General features: G+C 45.1%; 1 protein-coding gene and 1 long non-coding RNA gene across 5 annotated transcripts in view; one reads left to right on the top strand and one right to left on the bottom strand.

Moving 5' to 3' along the window:
* The window catches only part of LOC135901948 (uncharacterized), a 54,971-nt gene that overhangs the window by 3,617 nt on the left and 35,587 nt on the right, over window positions 1-15,767 (bottom strand). The gene's annotated exons all lie outside the window — the stretch shown is intronic.
* LOC135901945 (lysosomal protective protein-like) overlaps window positions 1-15,767 on the top strand; it is a 23,936-nt gene extending 8,169 nt beyond the window's left edge. For both annotated transcript variants that reach the window (XM_065431789.1, XM_065431788.2), the window contains exons 5-11: window positions 1,219-1,310; window positions 3,810-3,906; window positions 7,205-7,384; window positions 8,790-8,911; window positions 10,587-10,746; window positions 12,139-12,231; window positions 15,463-15,767. In XM_065431789.1, the coding sequence (XP_065287861.1) occupies window positions 1,219-1,310; window positions 3,810-3,906; window positions 7,205-7,384; window positions 8,790-8,911; window positions 10,587-10,746; window positions 12,139-12,231; window positions 15,463-15,546 (828 nt within the window). In that variant the 3' untranslated portion in view covers window positions 15,547-15,767. The remainder of the gene's footprint in view (window positions 1-1,218; window positions 1,311-3,809; window positions 3,907-7,204; window positions 7,385-8,789; window positions 8,912-10,586; window positions 10,747-12,138; window positions 12,232-15,462) is intronic.

Raw genomic sequence — 15,767 nt, 5'->3', positions numbered from 1 at the left:
TATAGAATCGGAGTATGATAACACATTCGACTGGTTCCTAAGTCGCACTCGGGTTGCAACAGTGCGGAACCCGTCCGAGAGCGGAGCAACGGGAAAACGCACGCGCGCCGAACCCTCCAGCTCATCGTCAGTGCAATCTGAGGCTCGAAGCGAAAGCGCATTAGCGTCGTTCATTTTCCTAACACGGTGGAAACACAATGTGCACAGACGCACATAACGATGGATGAAGAAAAAGAGAAAAAGTAATGGAGATTCACGGGCTTAAGTTGAAGCCACAATGTGGGGAAACCACACGGGGATCTCGTCGCGCTAAGGTTTGATGACTCCCACAGTCATGATAACGGCGTTTAGAGCATAGCCTTCGCAAAGAAAAACGGCTGCTACATGAACGCGTGGCTACCGCGCCCTTGCCGCCCTTGTTGCAAGCCTTGCTTGCAACAGCAGCAAAGAAGCAGTACCCTTTTGTTGGAAACCATTGAAAATAAATTCTTATACATGATAACGAAGAGATTGATAATGCAGATAACCTCAAGTTTTATTGCTGACGTCTGTCCACTGGTGGTCTCGTTCATTACAAGCGAGCTCTTCTATGTTTGGTAGAGCATCAGCTTTTAGCTTCGCTAACCTAGAACAGAGGCTGCCTGAAGCCGTGTTAAAGGAACACTAAAGAGAAAGTTCCGAGCGATGAAATATTCTTCCGAGATTCCACTTTGGCAAATTTCGCAATAATAGGTTGGTTATTGAAAAATAAAGTTAAGCCCAAAGTTCCAATTTCTGAATTTCGCGGCGGAACCTCCTTGCTGGCACATCTGCGTCACGTCATGAATGTTGTATATTCCCGTGTTTAAGCCTAAGTAATGCACTAGAAATTCTTAAAGCTTGCTAAGTTCGCCATTAGTTCTTTGGAAATACTATGTTGTCCATCTTTACGAACACAACTGTCAACTAGGGTACATAGATGCTCTCGAAATTCATAACGTCATGACGCCCAGGTGAGGAAAGTACATAGGGGCGTCTATCCCCATGTTACATTTTTGCGGCTTTTCTCTCTTACCAAGCCTCTTCTCCTGATAAGAATGGCTTTTTAGTATTGTAGAAGGGTCACTTATAAGTAGCGCTCAGATTACTCTTCTCTTAAGTGTGCGTTTAAATTCTTTGTTGCAAGGCGTTCAGGGATGTTCACTTTACTCACTCGACGCATTTGTTTTCCTTGCTAAGGGATACGCCGTTGGCAACGGTGCCCTTGATTTTGACATCCTGGGCAACGCCTTGGTGTTCTTTGGGTACTACCACGGACTCTACGGACTAAGGTAAATAAAACGCATCTATGCTGTTTCGGTGGAGACGGGCGTAACGGGTTTACTTAGAATCGTGTTGTATATCCACTCCGGAATTCCAGATCATTTTTGTTTACTACTGTATTGATGATGACTGCAAGGATGATGATGATGATGATGATGATGATGATGATGATGATATAAGCATCCCCTTGGAAACGGGGCGGTGGCCCATGCCACGAAGTTTAGACACAATGGCATTAGGCATAGCCCCCGGTCAACGCTTGGCCAGCGTCACGACGCGTTAAACCGTCGGTTGCCGGCATTTTAAAAAAGTTTTTTCTATCCTATTCTATTCTATCCTATCCTAGGCTGAATGCAGCTACTTCATACGTATCCATATGACGACTTATGTTGGCCTATCCCGAAGGCAGCACTGACTAGCACAGTGTATCGAAGTGCTAGTTGTGACGAGGAAATAGCTAATAATAGCTACTTTGGTATAGGATAATCATTCGTGTGATCATGGCCTAACGATTAGAGCAATGGGCCGCTGTTCGGAAAGGCAGAGGTTAGATCCCATCGTCGGTCGCGCATTTCTTTATATAAGCGTAGGCGGACTTCACCCAATCTAGCGGTATCTAACAGAAAAAAAATGAAGTCTGTCAAGCCTAAGCGAGCTGCGTCACAGTGGACACGAAACCGGAAGTTTCTAAGAGAGACGAGCTACAGAAACGGCACTGTATGAGTGCAGCTGTCGAGCCGTCCAAACCAACACAATCTTAATATGCCAACTATCACACACTTAGAGAGTTAGCGCGGTGCTAAGTATTGGCCTAGCTTCTATTCTGTAGAACATTTAGGTACAGTAAATGTTTTCAAGGTCTATGTATACTCGGCTAAGTTATTCGCAGCATAAACGTCGCTTGATTGCGTGTATTTTCTTTGCACGGGGATACTTGCATGCGTAGGTTACCAGTCTCCACAGCCATTCTCATTTATGCTTGCATATGCCTATACGGCTTTCATTTATGCTTCCCTGTGCTTTAGAACCTAACTCCTCAGTTAAGCCAGCTGCTTTCATATTTATTGTTGAATAGATACTCTAACGTTCAGAAGAAGTTCAATGACTTCTGCACCCCTTCCCCACGCTATGCACGAGACGTCTTCATATGCAGATTTTGCCATACACGCGTTGACTTCCTGATTTAGCTTTCGAGAGCAAGGCATTGACCCCTGAATTATGATGAAAAGCATTCGTACTGATTTCCTGGTTTCGTTTTTCGATATTGCTTCACAACTCGTTTTCTAACCATAGTCCTCATGCAGTGTACCGTTTCAGCATTTCTACACTACTTAACATGATTTTCTTTGCCGATGTAGTACATGCCATTAGTGTAACATTTAGTGGTTTATACTGACATAGACAACGAGCGCACCTAGTTGCCATGAGCTGGAAGCCAGCACTGTTTTTTTCTGCATACATAAACGCCGCACTGATAAGAATGCAGCATTTTCTGCGATTGACTCATCGCAGAGCCGATCCTTCAAGATGATCCGTAGGAAATCGATTCTGTGCGCCTTGCCCACGTGCCACGCGATCCACACTGTTTTGTGCATCCCAATTTCATTCGCAAAATGCTTTTGAAGCTTCATCCAGAGGAGTCTACGGAGAGCGACCCCATGTGGAAAGTTCTTGCACAGTAGAAAACGATTTCCGAAGCAAGCAATTGTGGTCGAGTGGTGAATGTGGGAGTTCACTCGAAGCTTGTAAATATTTTTCTTGCGTTAGAAGGGGATTAGCAGTATATTGACAACGTCGAGCTGGTCGTAATAGCCTAGCACACAGTGTTCGGACTCAAATGCCTATCGGCTTCAATTTCTGAACTTCAACTATGCCCTAAAGGAGACAAACACAAATAATTAGAACGTTTCTGAATTGTGTACGAGAACCTTACAGTTTGTTGTGCAACTAACGTCTGCCTTATCAAGCAATCCGCCATGGCAAGACCATTGCGACCGACGCAATTTTACAATTTCAATACCCAATTTGCTCCGAGAATTAGAGGCCCTCTCAGCAATTACAAGTTATCTGTTTGACATGGGCAAGCCTAATGTGGGGCTCTTTAAAGGAAACGCAGTATGGTGTGCGGAATAACCGTCGTTTCGCTATCAGAGCATCTCTGAGACGTACAGTGTTCAACAACTGAAAGGCGATACGCAGACAGCATGGCGGCTGCCACACTTCTTGCGCCACCGTTGGACGCTCGGTACATTGAGCTGGTGCACTTTTCGGTCACATAAGAACGAGGGCCATTTTGATGCATCGTGATGCAATTGGGCTACCCTAAGCCATCACCCAGCGCTCACCGGTGGTGCAAGAATCACCTGCCGCCATACTGTCCGAGCGTCGCGTTTCAATCGCTGAGTACTGTACAGTTTAAAGAAGCCTAGCGTGTAAAACAGGAAAATGTGTTACCAATCAGCTAAGTGGATAACGTTCATTTTATCACTCTTTTTGTTGTTTTCTAGTCTGTGGACCAGGCTGACGACGCACTGCTGCAACGGAAGCGTTTCTCAGCAGTCATGCAACTTTGTGAACCGCCAGACCAGTGCGTGCGAAGAAGCGGTGAGTTAGTTCGATTACATATGCGTAATCTTATCGCGTAAGTTTATCTCGGCTTCCATCATTTTTGCATTTTTTTTGTCACTTAAAATTGGCGTCGGCTTGTCTTTTGCTGTGTTTTAAACTTGACTTGGAATGTTGTGAGCTTGTGACAAGTTTTTTTTTTACCTCATAATGCCCAAGTATCATATCTGATACGCTCATCTTCATACTAGCCACGGCACTAGCCCAGTGACAATGGTGCCGCGGCGCTAAACTCTGGGTTGCGGGTTCAAAACCGGCCTCGGCGGCCGCAGTCAGTTGCGGGTGCAATAGAAAAACGCTCGTGTAACGGGCGTTTTTTCGTCAGCATCATCAGCACCATCATTATCATCATCAGCAGCAGCCTAGTTACGCCCACTGCAGGGCAAAGGCCTCTCCCATACTTCTGCAACTACGCCGGTCATGTACTAATTGTGGCCATGTTGTCCCTGCAAACGTCTTAATGTCATCCGCCCACCTAACTTTCTGCCGCCCCCTGCTACGCTTCCCTTCCCTTGGAATCCAGTCCGTAACCCTTAATGACCACCGGTTATCTTCCCTCCTCATTACATGTCCGGCCCATGCCCATTTCTTTTTCTTGATTTCAACTAAGATGTCATTTACCCGCGTTTGTTCCCTCACCCAATCTGCTCTTTTCTTATCCCTTAACGTTACACCCATCATTCTTCTTTCCATAGCTCGTTGCGTCGTCCTCAATTTCAGCAGAACCCTTTTCGTAAGCCTCCAGGTTTCTGCCCCACATGTGAGTACTGGTAACACACAGCTGTTATGCACTTTCCTTTTGAGGATAGTGGCAACCTGCAGTTCATGATTTGAGAATGTCTGCCAAACGCACCCTAGCCCATTCTTATTCTTCTGGTTATTTCAGTCTCATGATCCGAATCCATGGTCACTACCTGCCCTAAGTAGTTGTATACCCTTACCACTTCCAGTGCCGCGCTACCTATCGTAAACTACTGTTCTCTTCCGAGACTGTTAAACATTACTTTAGTTTTCTGCAGATTAATTTTCAGACCCACCCTTCTGCTTTGCCTCTACAGGTCAGTGAGCATGCATTGCAATTGGTCTCCTGAGTTACTAAGCAAGGCAATATCATCAGCGAATCGCAAGTTGCTAAGGTATTCTCCATCAACTTTTATCCCCAATTCTTCCCACTCCAGGTCTCTGAATACCTCCTGTAAACATGCTGTGAATAGCATTGGAGAGATCGTATCTCCCTGTCTGACGCCTTTCTTTATTGGGATTTTGCTACTTTCTTTGTGGAGTACTACGGTGGCTGTGGAGCCGCTATAGATATCTTCCAGTATTTTTACATATGGCTCATCCACACTCTGACTCCGTAATGCCTCCATGACCGCTGAGGTTTCGACTGAATCAAACACTTTCTCGTAATCAATGAAAGCTATATATAAGGCTTGGTTATATTCTGCACACTTCTCTATCACTTGATTGATAGTGTGAATATGGTCTATTGTTGAGTAGCCTTTACGGAATCCTGCCTGGTCCTTTGGTTGACAGAAGTCTAAGGTGTTCCTGATTCTATTTGCGATTACCTTAGTAAATACTTTGTAGGCAACGGACAGTAAGCTGATCGGTCTATAATTTTTCAAGTCTTTGGCGTCCCATTTCTTATGGATTAGGATTATGTTAGCGTTCTTCCAAGATTCCGGTACGCTCGAGGTTATGAGGCATTGTGTATACAGGGTGGCCAGTTTCTCTAGAACAATCTGGCCACCATCCTTCAACAAATCTGCTGTTACCTGATCCTCCCCAGCTGCGTTCCCCCTTTGCATAGCTCCTAAGGCTTTCTTTACTTCTTCTGGCGTTACCTGTGGGATTTCGAATTCCTCTAGGCTATTGGATGCGCATTGAATAACCCCAACTGCTCGGAAATAATACACAGTCCTTCAACTACGGCGTGCTTCATAATCAGACTGTGGTTTTGGCCCATCATACACAATAACTGAGTTTTCTTTTTTTTGAAATTCTGAATACCGTAAAATTTATATGTTCTTTGGTGTTGCGTGCCAAACCCACAATCTCACCACAACGCATGCCGTAGTGGAGGTACTCCGGAATAATTTTGACCATCTGGGGTGAAAGGTGATCATTGAAATATTCCACTGGACCCGCGCTGCGTATGAGAAGTTCATCTGAATCACGAACTTCCGCGTAACTTCTAATGAATATTTTAGAATAAACGTACGTGTCACTAGGACACTTAATAAAACAACGTGTCATTTATTCATCGCTACTTTAGCAGCCACATACCAATGAATAATGAGAAGTTCTTTAATATAATCGCCTCCCTGCATTACACGTGGAAATTGAACATACGTCGCTGATATGTAGCGGCACTACCCCCTCCTAACATGCAAAACTCTAGCTACTAATATCGCGAATCAATAACCGTCCCTCTCTACAGTGCATGAACAGTTTGCACCGACCACGACGCTAATTTCTCTCCTCCTCCCACAGTCACAGGTGTAGAAATGGCACCCGACGAAATATCTATCTCCTCCTTCTCTATTAGAGGTGTACAAACCGCACTGACGAAGTCAATAATAGCTACACCCCCTTCTCTCACCCCTTCTTGCTATCCGAGGTGTAGAAATGGCACTGAAAAAGACACGGTTGCGAAGGCTATAAGCTACGTGGTTGTTCTCACATTTACTTCTACATAATTTCCTACAGAAAATTCTGAAGTGACCTATCGCACTGCGACAGCCCAGCTAGGAAGGTATGTGCCTTGCGCGTGCATGGCGAATGTGGGTCCATGGAAATTACTGTCAAATGTGCAGTATGGGTTTCATTGCCTAATACAACACTCGTGCGTTTGGCTTAGACGTTCTCATGGCTTTACATTGAGTGCGGTTTATAAGTTTCTGTTTAATTATTTTTATGTAGTTCCAGTTTTCTAAACCTGTCAGGCAATAAGATGTTGCGCACACGCACACGCGTAATAATTGCATGCTGTCGCACACGCCGCATCTTTTCATATTTCTTCGAAAACGATGAACTTGCAAAGCTCCCAAATTGTGTTTAAAGTCACAAGTACGAAGTTTAGACGAAGTTTAGGCAAATGCGTGTGCCGACCACTTCCACGCTGACGCAACCGCCACCCAGGCAGCTTCCACAGACGTAGCGCCAAACGTTTGCTCTAGTAACTTTTGTAGCAAACGATGGCACAAGCCGCTCATTAAGGTGGTGCAATAACTCAACTACGCCATTGGTCCTTTGCCCTCCCCGCTCTTTTCAGGTTCAGGACGCTATGACCGTCATCTACCAGGAGCATCTGAACGTCTACAACTTGTACGACAAGTGCGAAGACGAAGATGACAGCGCGAGCGTCTCCTTCGTTTCACGCCCGAGTTCCTCTTCTCGCTACCACCGGTCGAAGCTGCTGATGGCCCGCACCGTCAACGTGGGACGGCATCGGGTGCGTACACCGACAGGTAGCTGAAAACGCTGCGCACCGAGCACACACGCAAAGGCAAAGCTATGCAGAGTTGTCTACACCTATATGGGACCTTATACAAGTCGAAGCGTTCATTATTAGCTGTAATTTTGAAATTGTTTGCGCGGAATATGTGACTAGGTTCCCTCGTTAGGTACTATATCAGCCAATCGATATTTCGCAATACTGCAGGCAAAATGTGAAATTATGTCAGCTCGAATATTAATGAGATATTTCATAATAAACAGAACGACGGTTAGTCATAAAAGGAGACCACAAGCACCACACACGCAGAGGCAAAGCTATGTAGAATTGTCTACTACTATATGAGGCCTTATATAAGTCTAAGTGTTCATTATCAGCGGTTTGCGGATTATGTGACTAGATTTCAACGTTCGGTATCATATCAATCAACCAATATGTTTCCGATATTACAGGCAAAATGTGCAAATATGTCAGCTCGAATATTAATATTCCACATTAAGCAGAACGATGGTTGGGCATAAAAGGAGACCACAAGCGCTTGGTTATGGCCTGTTTGTTTTGTGTGTCGTGCATTATCTTGTCAAATGCAAGAACCCTTGTGGGTTTTGGACCACTTCAGAAATGATCCATTTCGTTTTGTTGCCATTTCTACATAGAAAACCTAAGGTCGAGGATTAGCGTGGGTCCTGAAAACGCTCTAGGCAGTGAACATAATATCCCGTCGCTCCGTCTGGAAACATGGCCTCACCCATATCGGTATTAATGGGACCCGAGTGCCTTTGCGTTCTTATACGAACTTGTTTTTTGAAAACACCCAATTGACTGCTGCGGGCTGGCCGAACAACAATATGTATATGCTTGAGATACTGTAAACAAGTGCTCTTCACGGTACAATTTTCACTCTTGAATCAGAATGAAAAGGCACTTGCAACGAAGCATCTGAAACATTACAAGGTATCGATGCTCAGTTTTTACTTCAGCTAAAACTGCGGCGATAATTTTATCCCTAATATGAGTTTACATTTTCCTGTGCGTTCTAATCATTGAGATAGCTCCTGAGTGCAAAAGTTTTTCCCAAAAAGCAATTTGCGACGAAGCTCATTTTTCTCTCACGTTCACCCTTCGGCAAGAACTTCATGCAAACAATTTACATTCATAGTACGAGAAACGTGTTTACTGCGCGTATCTAAATCAGGGGATATTCTTTCATTGTGAGGAAATGTTTATGCTTGGTGGGTTCCCTGGTCCGAAAGCTTTTGTTATTGTGGATATGTCACTAGACAACGTAACTTGTATTAGGAGAACGAAAACGTCACGAAATGTCGTGACACCATTGTTCACTTTTTGTATTTTGAACTCCAATAAGGGGCACCATTTTTGAACATGGCACACTTGTTTACAGGACAACCTAGGCGGGACTCCGCCATGCATTGATGCCGAGGACGTTAAGCGCTACCTCAGACGGGACGACGTGAAAACGGCGTTGCACGTCGACAGCTCGCCGCTGGAGTGGGACGAGTGCAGGTGGGTACACTTTATAGTGCCACATGTTACTTCCACATCTGGCTGAACTGCTGGCATGTTCGCGTTTTCATTTCGTTCAGAGGTGCAATGCTGCAAAACCTGCGGTGCATGCCTCCCAATGTCAAGAAGGAATGCAATGCGCCACTGTTTTGTGCACGAGAAGACGAAAGTCGTGCCGTCTGAAACAACATTAGAGTGAAAAAGACTTGAAGTATACATTGCAAGGAAAATTGCAGTGCCTATCCGAAACGTAGCTTGAACTAATTGTTGCTGGCTCAGTTCACACTTAAAGTTGTCAAGTGAACCTCTTGCACGAGGACGAAATAGACAAGGCCTTTCCTTTGTCACTTCGTCGTCTTCGTAGGCACAGTGCGCGTGTGTATATTTGCAAGTGTATCCGTAATTTACGGGTACACTTGCAACTGGATGCAATTAAGGATGGGCATTAAAAACCTTCACGGATGTATGCCAGTCCGGGCAACTCGTACATCAAGGATAACGAAGCTGTGTAAAGGAGTTCTCATACCCTTTCAATGTGAGATCGAACTTCTTGGAAGGCGTCGGGGCCAGAGGTCTCGACGCCATCCTCTAAGGCCCCTCGGAACGCCCGGGATACCTTGCGCAAGTCTCCTAGATTAGGAGCAGGGGAGTCCTCGGTGGTTCCGTGGATGCCGAATGCAATGCCGATAAGACGCCGAAGGGGCGCTGCATGATGCAATGCCGATAAGACGCCGAAGGGGCGTTGCATGATGGCGAGGGAACATGCATGTAGAGGTGCTCGGTATGCCACCCAAAACTAAAATCAAATCCTTGCCATAAAGGCTAAAACGAAGACGCGAAGACGCGATACCCGCAGATTTGAGCCCCCTCCTAGCTGACCACCAAACTACACCTGGGTGAATGCATTGTTTAAAAACCAGAATAATGAGTTACTGGCTAACAAAAACAACAAATAAGTTGTCTGTTCGATCGATGTAAGGCTGTTGATTAAAGGCAACGAATCATGAAAGGCAACTCCTGATAACTGCGTTCCAAATGAAATTCGCAAATTACCTTCGTATTTTGCTCGAGGCAATGCGCAAGCAATAGAACAACTGAAGTGTGCTCTGTCAGTCGTCTATTATGTTACTGAGTGACCGCCGTGCGAGCTGGAGCGAGTGCCTAAGGGTAGTGATCTCCTGATCCCACGTGGGTACTTTCTTCGACATGACGTCACGACATACTTCTTGGGAAACGCAACCAGAAGCGGTTCGCAGAGAACGTATTAAAGCAAAGAATTTCTAGCGCCATGATGCTTGCCAGTGTGCTTGCTACAGTTTCCAGGTGCAGGACTTTCATTTACCGCATAATAAAAGTCGATAATATCGTGTCTCTATTGCCATGAGAAACAAATTCCGGGCACGAAGCCTCATGTGGACAGTGGTTCGGGTGCTTTTTGCTCGCCGTTATTTGGAATCAGATTAGACAAATGCAGAAAACAAGGGGCGTATTTGAGAACAAAGTGTTTTGTGGTTACGATGTCTTTTGGGAGAATTTGCGTGATTCTTCCCCTCAGTTTGTTGCGTTTCTACTGCAGGTTTTGAATTGTGGCAGTCTCCCTAAGGCGATCAAATTGAACTATGTGCAAGAGGCTTTGTAGTGTAAAGCAGCTAATGTGCCTTTTTTCGATTCGCAGCAACGTATTGCACTACACGACACAGTACAGGTCGATGAAGGACGTCGTTAAGGAGCTTGCCGATTCCGGAGCACTAAAGACACTTATCTACAATGGTGACATTGACATGGCCTGCAACTTCCTCGGAGACGAGTGGTTTGTCAACACGTTAGGATACAAGGTAAGAACTTTGCGATTAATTAAAGCTTAACATGCTCGGTGTGAGGGTGGACATCATGTCGTAGATATAGAGTAGTTAGTTGGGTTGCACTCAAACAAAAGTAGTTTCCGTGGTACCCTTTAACAGCTTTTCATTTGGTACTGGAAATCATTGGTCGTTTTACCAACTCATTTGAGGGAAGGCGAAGGGTGGTAATTGCAGTCGCCGAGCAAGCCAAACAACGAACTCATTTGAGGGACCGCGAAAGGTGGTAATTACAGTCACCGAGAAAGTCGAACAGGCCAAACCTAAACTCAGTATAAATATCGTCGTCGAGCCTTGACATGAGAGGTGATTAAATGCAGTATTCCAATATTCCTGTTATACCAGGTCTTAACAGAGTATTTCATCATCGCTCATGGGAGTTACAGTAACACCCGCCAAATAAAGTAACCCGGCTCAATGGATATACTACATGTATGAGAAGCTGAAAATCTGAACTGAATAAATAAGTTCGCAAGAAGGGTGAACTGGGTTAGTTGGTACTGGCTCACCATTAGGAACAGAAAAGAAAAAAAAACAGAAACGGAGGGATACTCAAAACCAAGAACATAGCGCTGACTAACCCCTCCCACAAATACCGGCGTCTCTACCCGTTCTTGCAGGTTACATGTTACTTCATGGTGCATGTTCGCTGCCCGGCACAAGCTCACCCCCAAAGAAGGAAACAACTCAGGGTAGAAAAAAAAAAGTCATGCAAGCAAAATATTATGAACCGCCTCACATAGTTAACTTCGTTGCAGCAGCGACACATTTCGGTATTCGGTCGGAACAATGGACAAGTGGCTGACGCATCTTCATTATTTTTTATACAGAATGATTCCATCATTTCTCACGCCACTGGGTCGCTGTGCCGGTGCAGTGTTTAGCTTTCTCGATTTGCGACCGGCGCTTACAGCTTCGGCAGTGCGCTGTGGATTTCGAATGCGTCGCGACCTCAATAATGTAGCAGAGTTCGCTGACGCGCTTGTTAGAACCTAATCCGGTTATGCCGACGTAGATGCGGCTTCTCTCTAGGCTATTAGCGATAATACTCTATAACGCAAGCATTTATATCACTGAGTGCTCGCACACTTTTAGAAGTTTCGTACTTAAGAATTGCCACTTAGCATAATGACAATAACTGAGCTCTTAAGAACGCAGCAAGTGCGGAAGTAGGCACTTACATGTTGTACTTGGACGTCACAAGGCTTACATATGCATGTCATTCAAAAGATTAGCAGCATAACTAAATTTGTCGCCAAAGGCCACATTTTTTCTTGTTCTTGTTTCTGCTGTAAGATTGGTGAGTGTGCTTGGCAAACAGCGCCGTTCGAATACGGTCCTATTAATTGTTTTTTAAATTTATTTCAGCCAACATCTACGTACAAGATATGGAAGCACGGAGATCAAGTCGCCGGATTTTTTCAGACGTACGAGAACAACATCACATTCGTGACGATTAAGGTTGGTACATGTGTTGTGCAAAGTTTTATTTTTCTGGTTTTCATTGGTGCAGTAAAAAAAAAGTGTGCCTCTTGCGGTCTGTCCGGGCGTAGTTCGTAGGAAAGAACTCGCTTGGTATATATATATATATATATATATATATATATATATATATATATATATATATATGCACACGCACGGTGCGGGGCTTTAACGATATCAAGAAGAACGAAAAATGCGATCGTTATAACCGATCATCGCTGTATATGGACTGCCGAAAAAAAAACTGTAGCTCCGAAAGCAAGTTTGCCGCCTGCGCTAAGAAATAGACGCCGCATAAAGTAGCCTGTGAAGAATAAAAGGTTCATTTGTACATATTAACAGAGTATCAACCGTTAGACGCGCTGAAATAGCCAGAAATCTGCACTTGCTTTCGCGGGAGTTTCAGGTTCACAACTGCGGTGTACAGCTGCTGCACGACCGCTAGTGGCCATAATTAAGCGTGCATAGAATCAATGAGCGACTCGATCGACGACAGTGCACTTCGCGTGAACGTCGGAGTCGGTGTCGAAGACGAGTCATTGTCAACCTCGTAGAAACCAGTCGCACAACGCCGCCGTCTGTCGCGACAACGATCGCCCTGTCGGAGACGTCTGCATAACGAGGCAGAACTATAAGCACTCATAAACTCGTCCATCAAAGCACCACGTGTTGCATCGTCAGTAGCGACACGGTTCCAGAACTCGGCCATGTGAGTGGCTTCCACTGTGTTGGTCCCAAGGGTTTCGCACAAGCGAACAAAGCCCGCCTCTTCCGTTAATCGGCGTGGTCCCTATAGTTGCAGCCGTCAGGATCGCGGCGCTCCTTTGTGAGCTCACACTTCGAGCTTTGTAAAATTTTCAGCTTCGTCTCAAGCGATGCAACATCGTCCTTTAATTAAGGGTAAATGAGACATCCACTCAATCGTAGCAGTTGCTATAAAGGAAATCCATACGGGTTTCTCGAAGCCTCGCAGTTGAAGGAAAATTCTTCCTCGTCCGGGACTCGAACCCGGTACCGTCAAACATTGCGCTTTCTTGGCGCCATCTGCTCTCAACCGGGGTTATCCGCTGCTGCTTCGGCGGCGCATTTCCGCGCTCGCTGAGAAGGGGGCAAAAGGCGGGCTCAGCTTCGCTTCTCTTTCCTCATTTCCCTTTCTTTTGCTCTCACTCTCTATTTCTCTCTTTCTCCTCGCGCTTAGCTGGATCAACAGGTGACGCGAATGCGAGGCGGCTGGCGCCATCTTGGGGCGAGCTCCGTCAGCTAGCGATGCTCTCCATGGATGTCTCAGTGGGCGCGCGGACGGGACGTGGGTAATGGCGGCAGATACGAACTCGCGTAGGCAATCTTACCGCCCCCTCTGGAGGTCGCTTTTTTAAGGGGAACTTAGGAATGCAAATTTCACGATTACTTTTGCATGAAAAAGCGCCGTTCAGAAGCCAAATCTTGATCGTTATATCCGACATGCGGTGAATAACGTATCGTCGTTATTTTTTTCTCGTAGCCTAACAAGTTGGCACATTTAAGTTTGCACATCGTTATAACCGATATATCGTAATATGTGGTATTGCAATAAGTGGACTGCACTGCGTAATATACATATATATTGTGGGGACATCAAACTACCTCGAACAGTTTTGCTGCCGGCTTCCAAACTATGCCGATATAACAGGATGTGAGCTGCTTAAAGGGCCAGACAACCAATTTTCACTCTACCTATTTTTTTTCTCTAATACAACGGAAAGTTTACCGGTTAGAGTGGTAACGGGAAGAAAATGCCATGGTATATCTTTTTATCAGAATGTTTCGCTCTGCAGTGAGGATGTAGTCGTTCACTGGAAGCCTCCTAAACATAGTGAGAGATAAGCGTGATAGCGATTATACACTGGCATTATTGAGAGGCAGACAAGTGCTGCAATAACTGTGAAAAATTATCAAGTTGTTTATCAAGTCGAATGTCCTGCGATTCATGTTTTCCAAGGTCTTAAGGTAGTTCCGCGTTAATAGCTCCCTGTTTTCATGGTTTCCTGTCCATGTGCTTTGGTATTAACTCAGCCAAAACGAAGCCAATTCGTTCGAAAAATAAACGACGCTTTTACACGTGCTACTCAGTTCAGCGTGTTGCCGTAGCCAAGCGTAAGCCTTTAATTTCCGAAGCATAAAATGAAGCGTGAGTGTCTAATAGCATACCAACTGCAATTTTAAGGAACAATTATATCGTACTTAATAGTAGTAATCTCATAGACTACATCCGAAGTACCAAGCTTCCGCGACCAGGCCTCTCCACTTACTGGCTTTTAGGACTTTCTTTGCCAAGGTAAAATTATAATTCCTAATTAAATCGCGAACAGCTTACTGGAATGTATCACTAGGAATGATGTCATTTTCTTTCCCACGAAGACTCACACCACTTTCAGGCCAGTTGTCAGTTCCTTTATATAATTATAGGCGAGCTCGTTTTAGAGAGGTATTTCCTTACCTCAGAATAGGAAGTGTGTTTTCCTGCCCCCCAAAAAAGAAGAGTACACGGGTACACAGGCTACCGTTTCAACGTGGAAAACTGTAAGCAATGGTATATCGCATCAGTCAAGTTTCGTTGCAGCTGGAGGAGATTGGATCAATCAGCTTCCTACGAAAGTTACCAGAGGGAAATGTGGCGTTGTGATCGTAATTGAGCTGCCACGGAAGTAAAGGGTAGTACATGAATTCGTCTAATTTTCGAGCTTCCGGCTGCGTGTACTTTTCACCACTCCATCGCTATTAACACGCTGGCTGGACTGTCATACTTGCCGGTTTTGTAGACACTAGAGCCCCTCTAGTAATTTTTTATTAATAACTCTATGGGATAGTAGGCAAGAAGTAAGCTATAAAACCTCTGGACAGGGACGTGGCGTTCAACGTGACTATGGATTGTGCTATGACAAGTAGACAAAACTGTGGCCCCACAGCTCGCCGAGGATGATTGCACAATACGGGCCGTACATACACATTCAGAAACACATTGGTAGAATCTTATACACTAGTAGCAATGCAAATTTTACAACACGATGGCACCCAGGATGTGAGCAACATTTGAACTATTTTTCCTAGTTGTCTATCGCAGCGGGGAACATATTTGTATTTGAGAATTTCGGAGGCAACATAACGCAGAGGCTTCATCTTTACATTTTGCCAATGTGTTCTCTCACTGACGCGGTCTACATTACGACGCAGGGAGCCGGCCACATGGTGCCGGAGGACAAACCGGAGCAAGCCTTGCAGATGATCAAGAACTTCATCGAAGACACGTCGTTTTAACTAAGTCCAGAGTGCGCCCACATCAATGCGAAAGATAAATTCCAGCTGAAACTTCTTCAGATTGCTTATTCATTGTCTTCTCCGATTGATTTGCTATCAAAGTGCACGCCAGGCTGTACAGAAATACCTAGAGAAAATTGTATGTTGCTTTGGATGTTACTGGGCCTAATTGATCACTGACAAATAAAGCAAAGGGTAACACGCTCCTTCACCCCAATGTA

This window comes from Dermacentor albipictus, chromosome 9 (genome assembly GCF_038994185.2).
Source record: "Dermacentor albipictus isolate Rhodes 1998 colony chromosome 9, USDA_Dalb.pri_finalv2, whole genome shotgun sequence".
Classification (NCBI taxonomy): domain Eukaryota; kingdom Metazoa; phylum Arthropoda; class Arachnida; order Ixodida; family Ixodidae; genus Dermacentor; species Dermacentor albipictus.
Note: the sequence above shows the minus strand (reverse complement) of the source record. Positions and strands in the feature narration are given on the sequence as shown.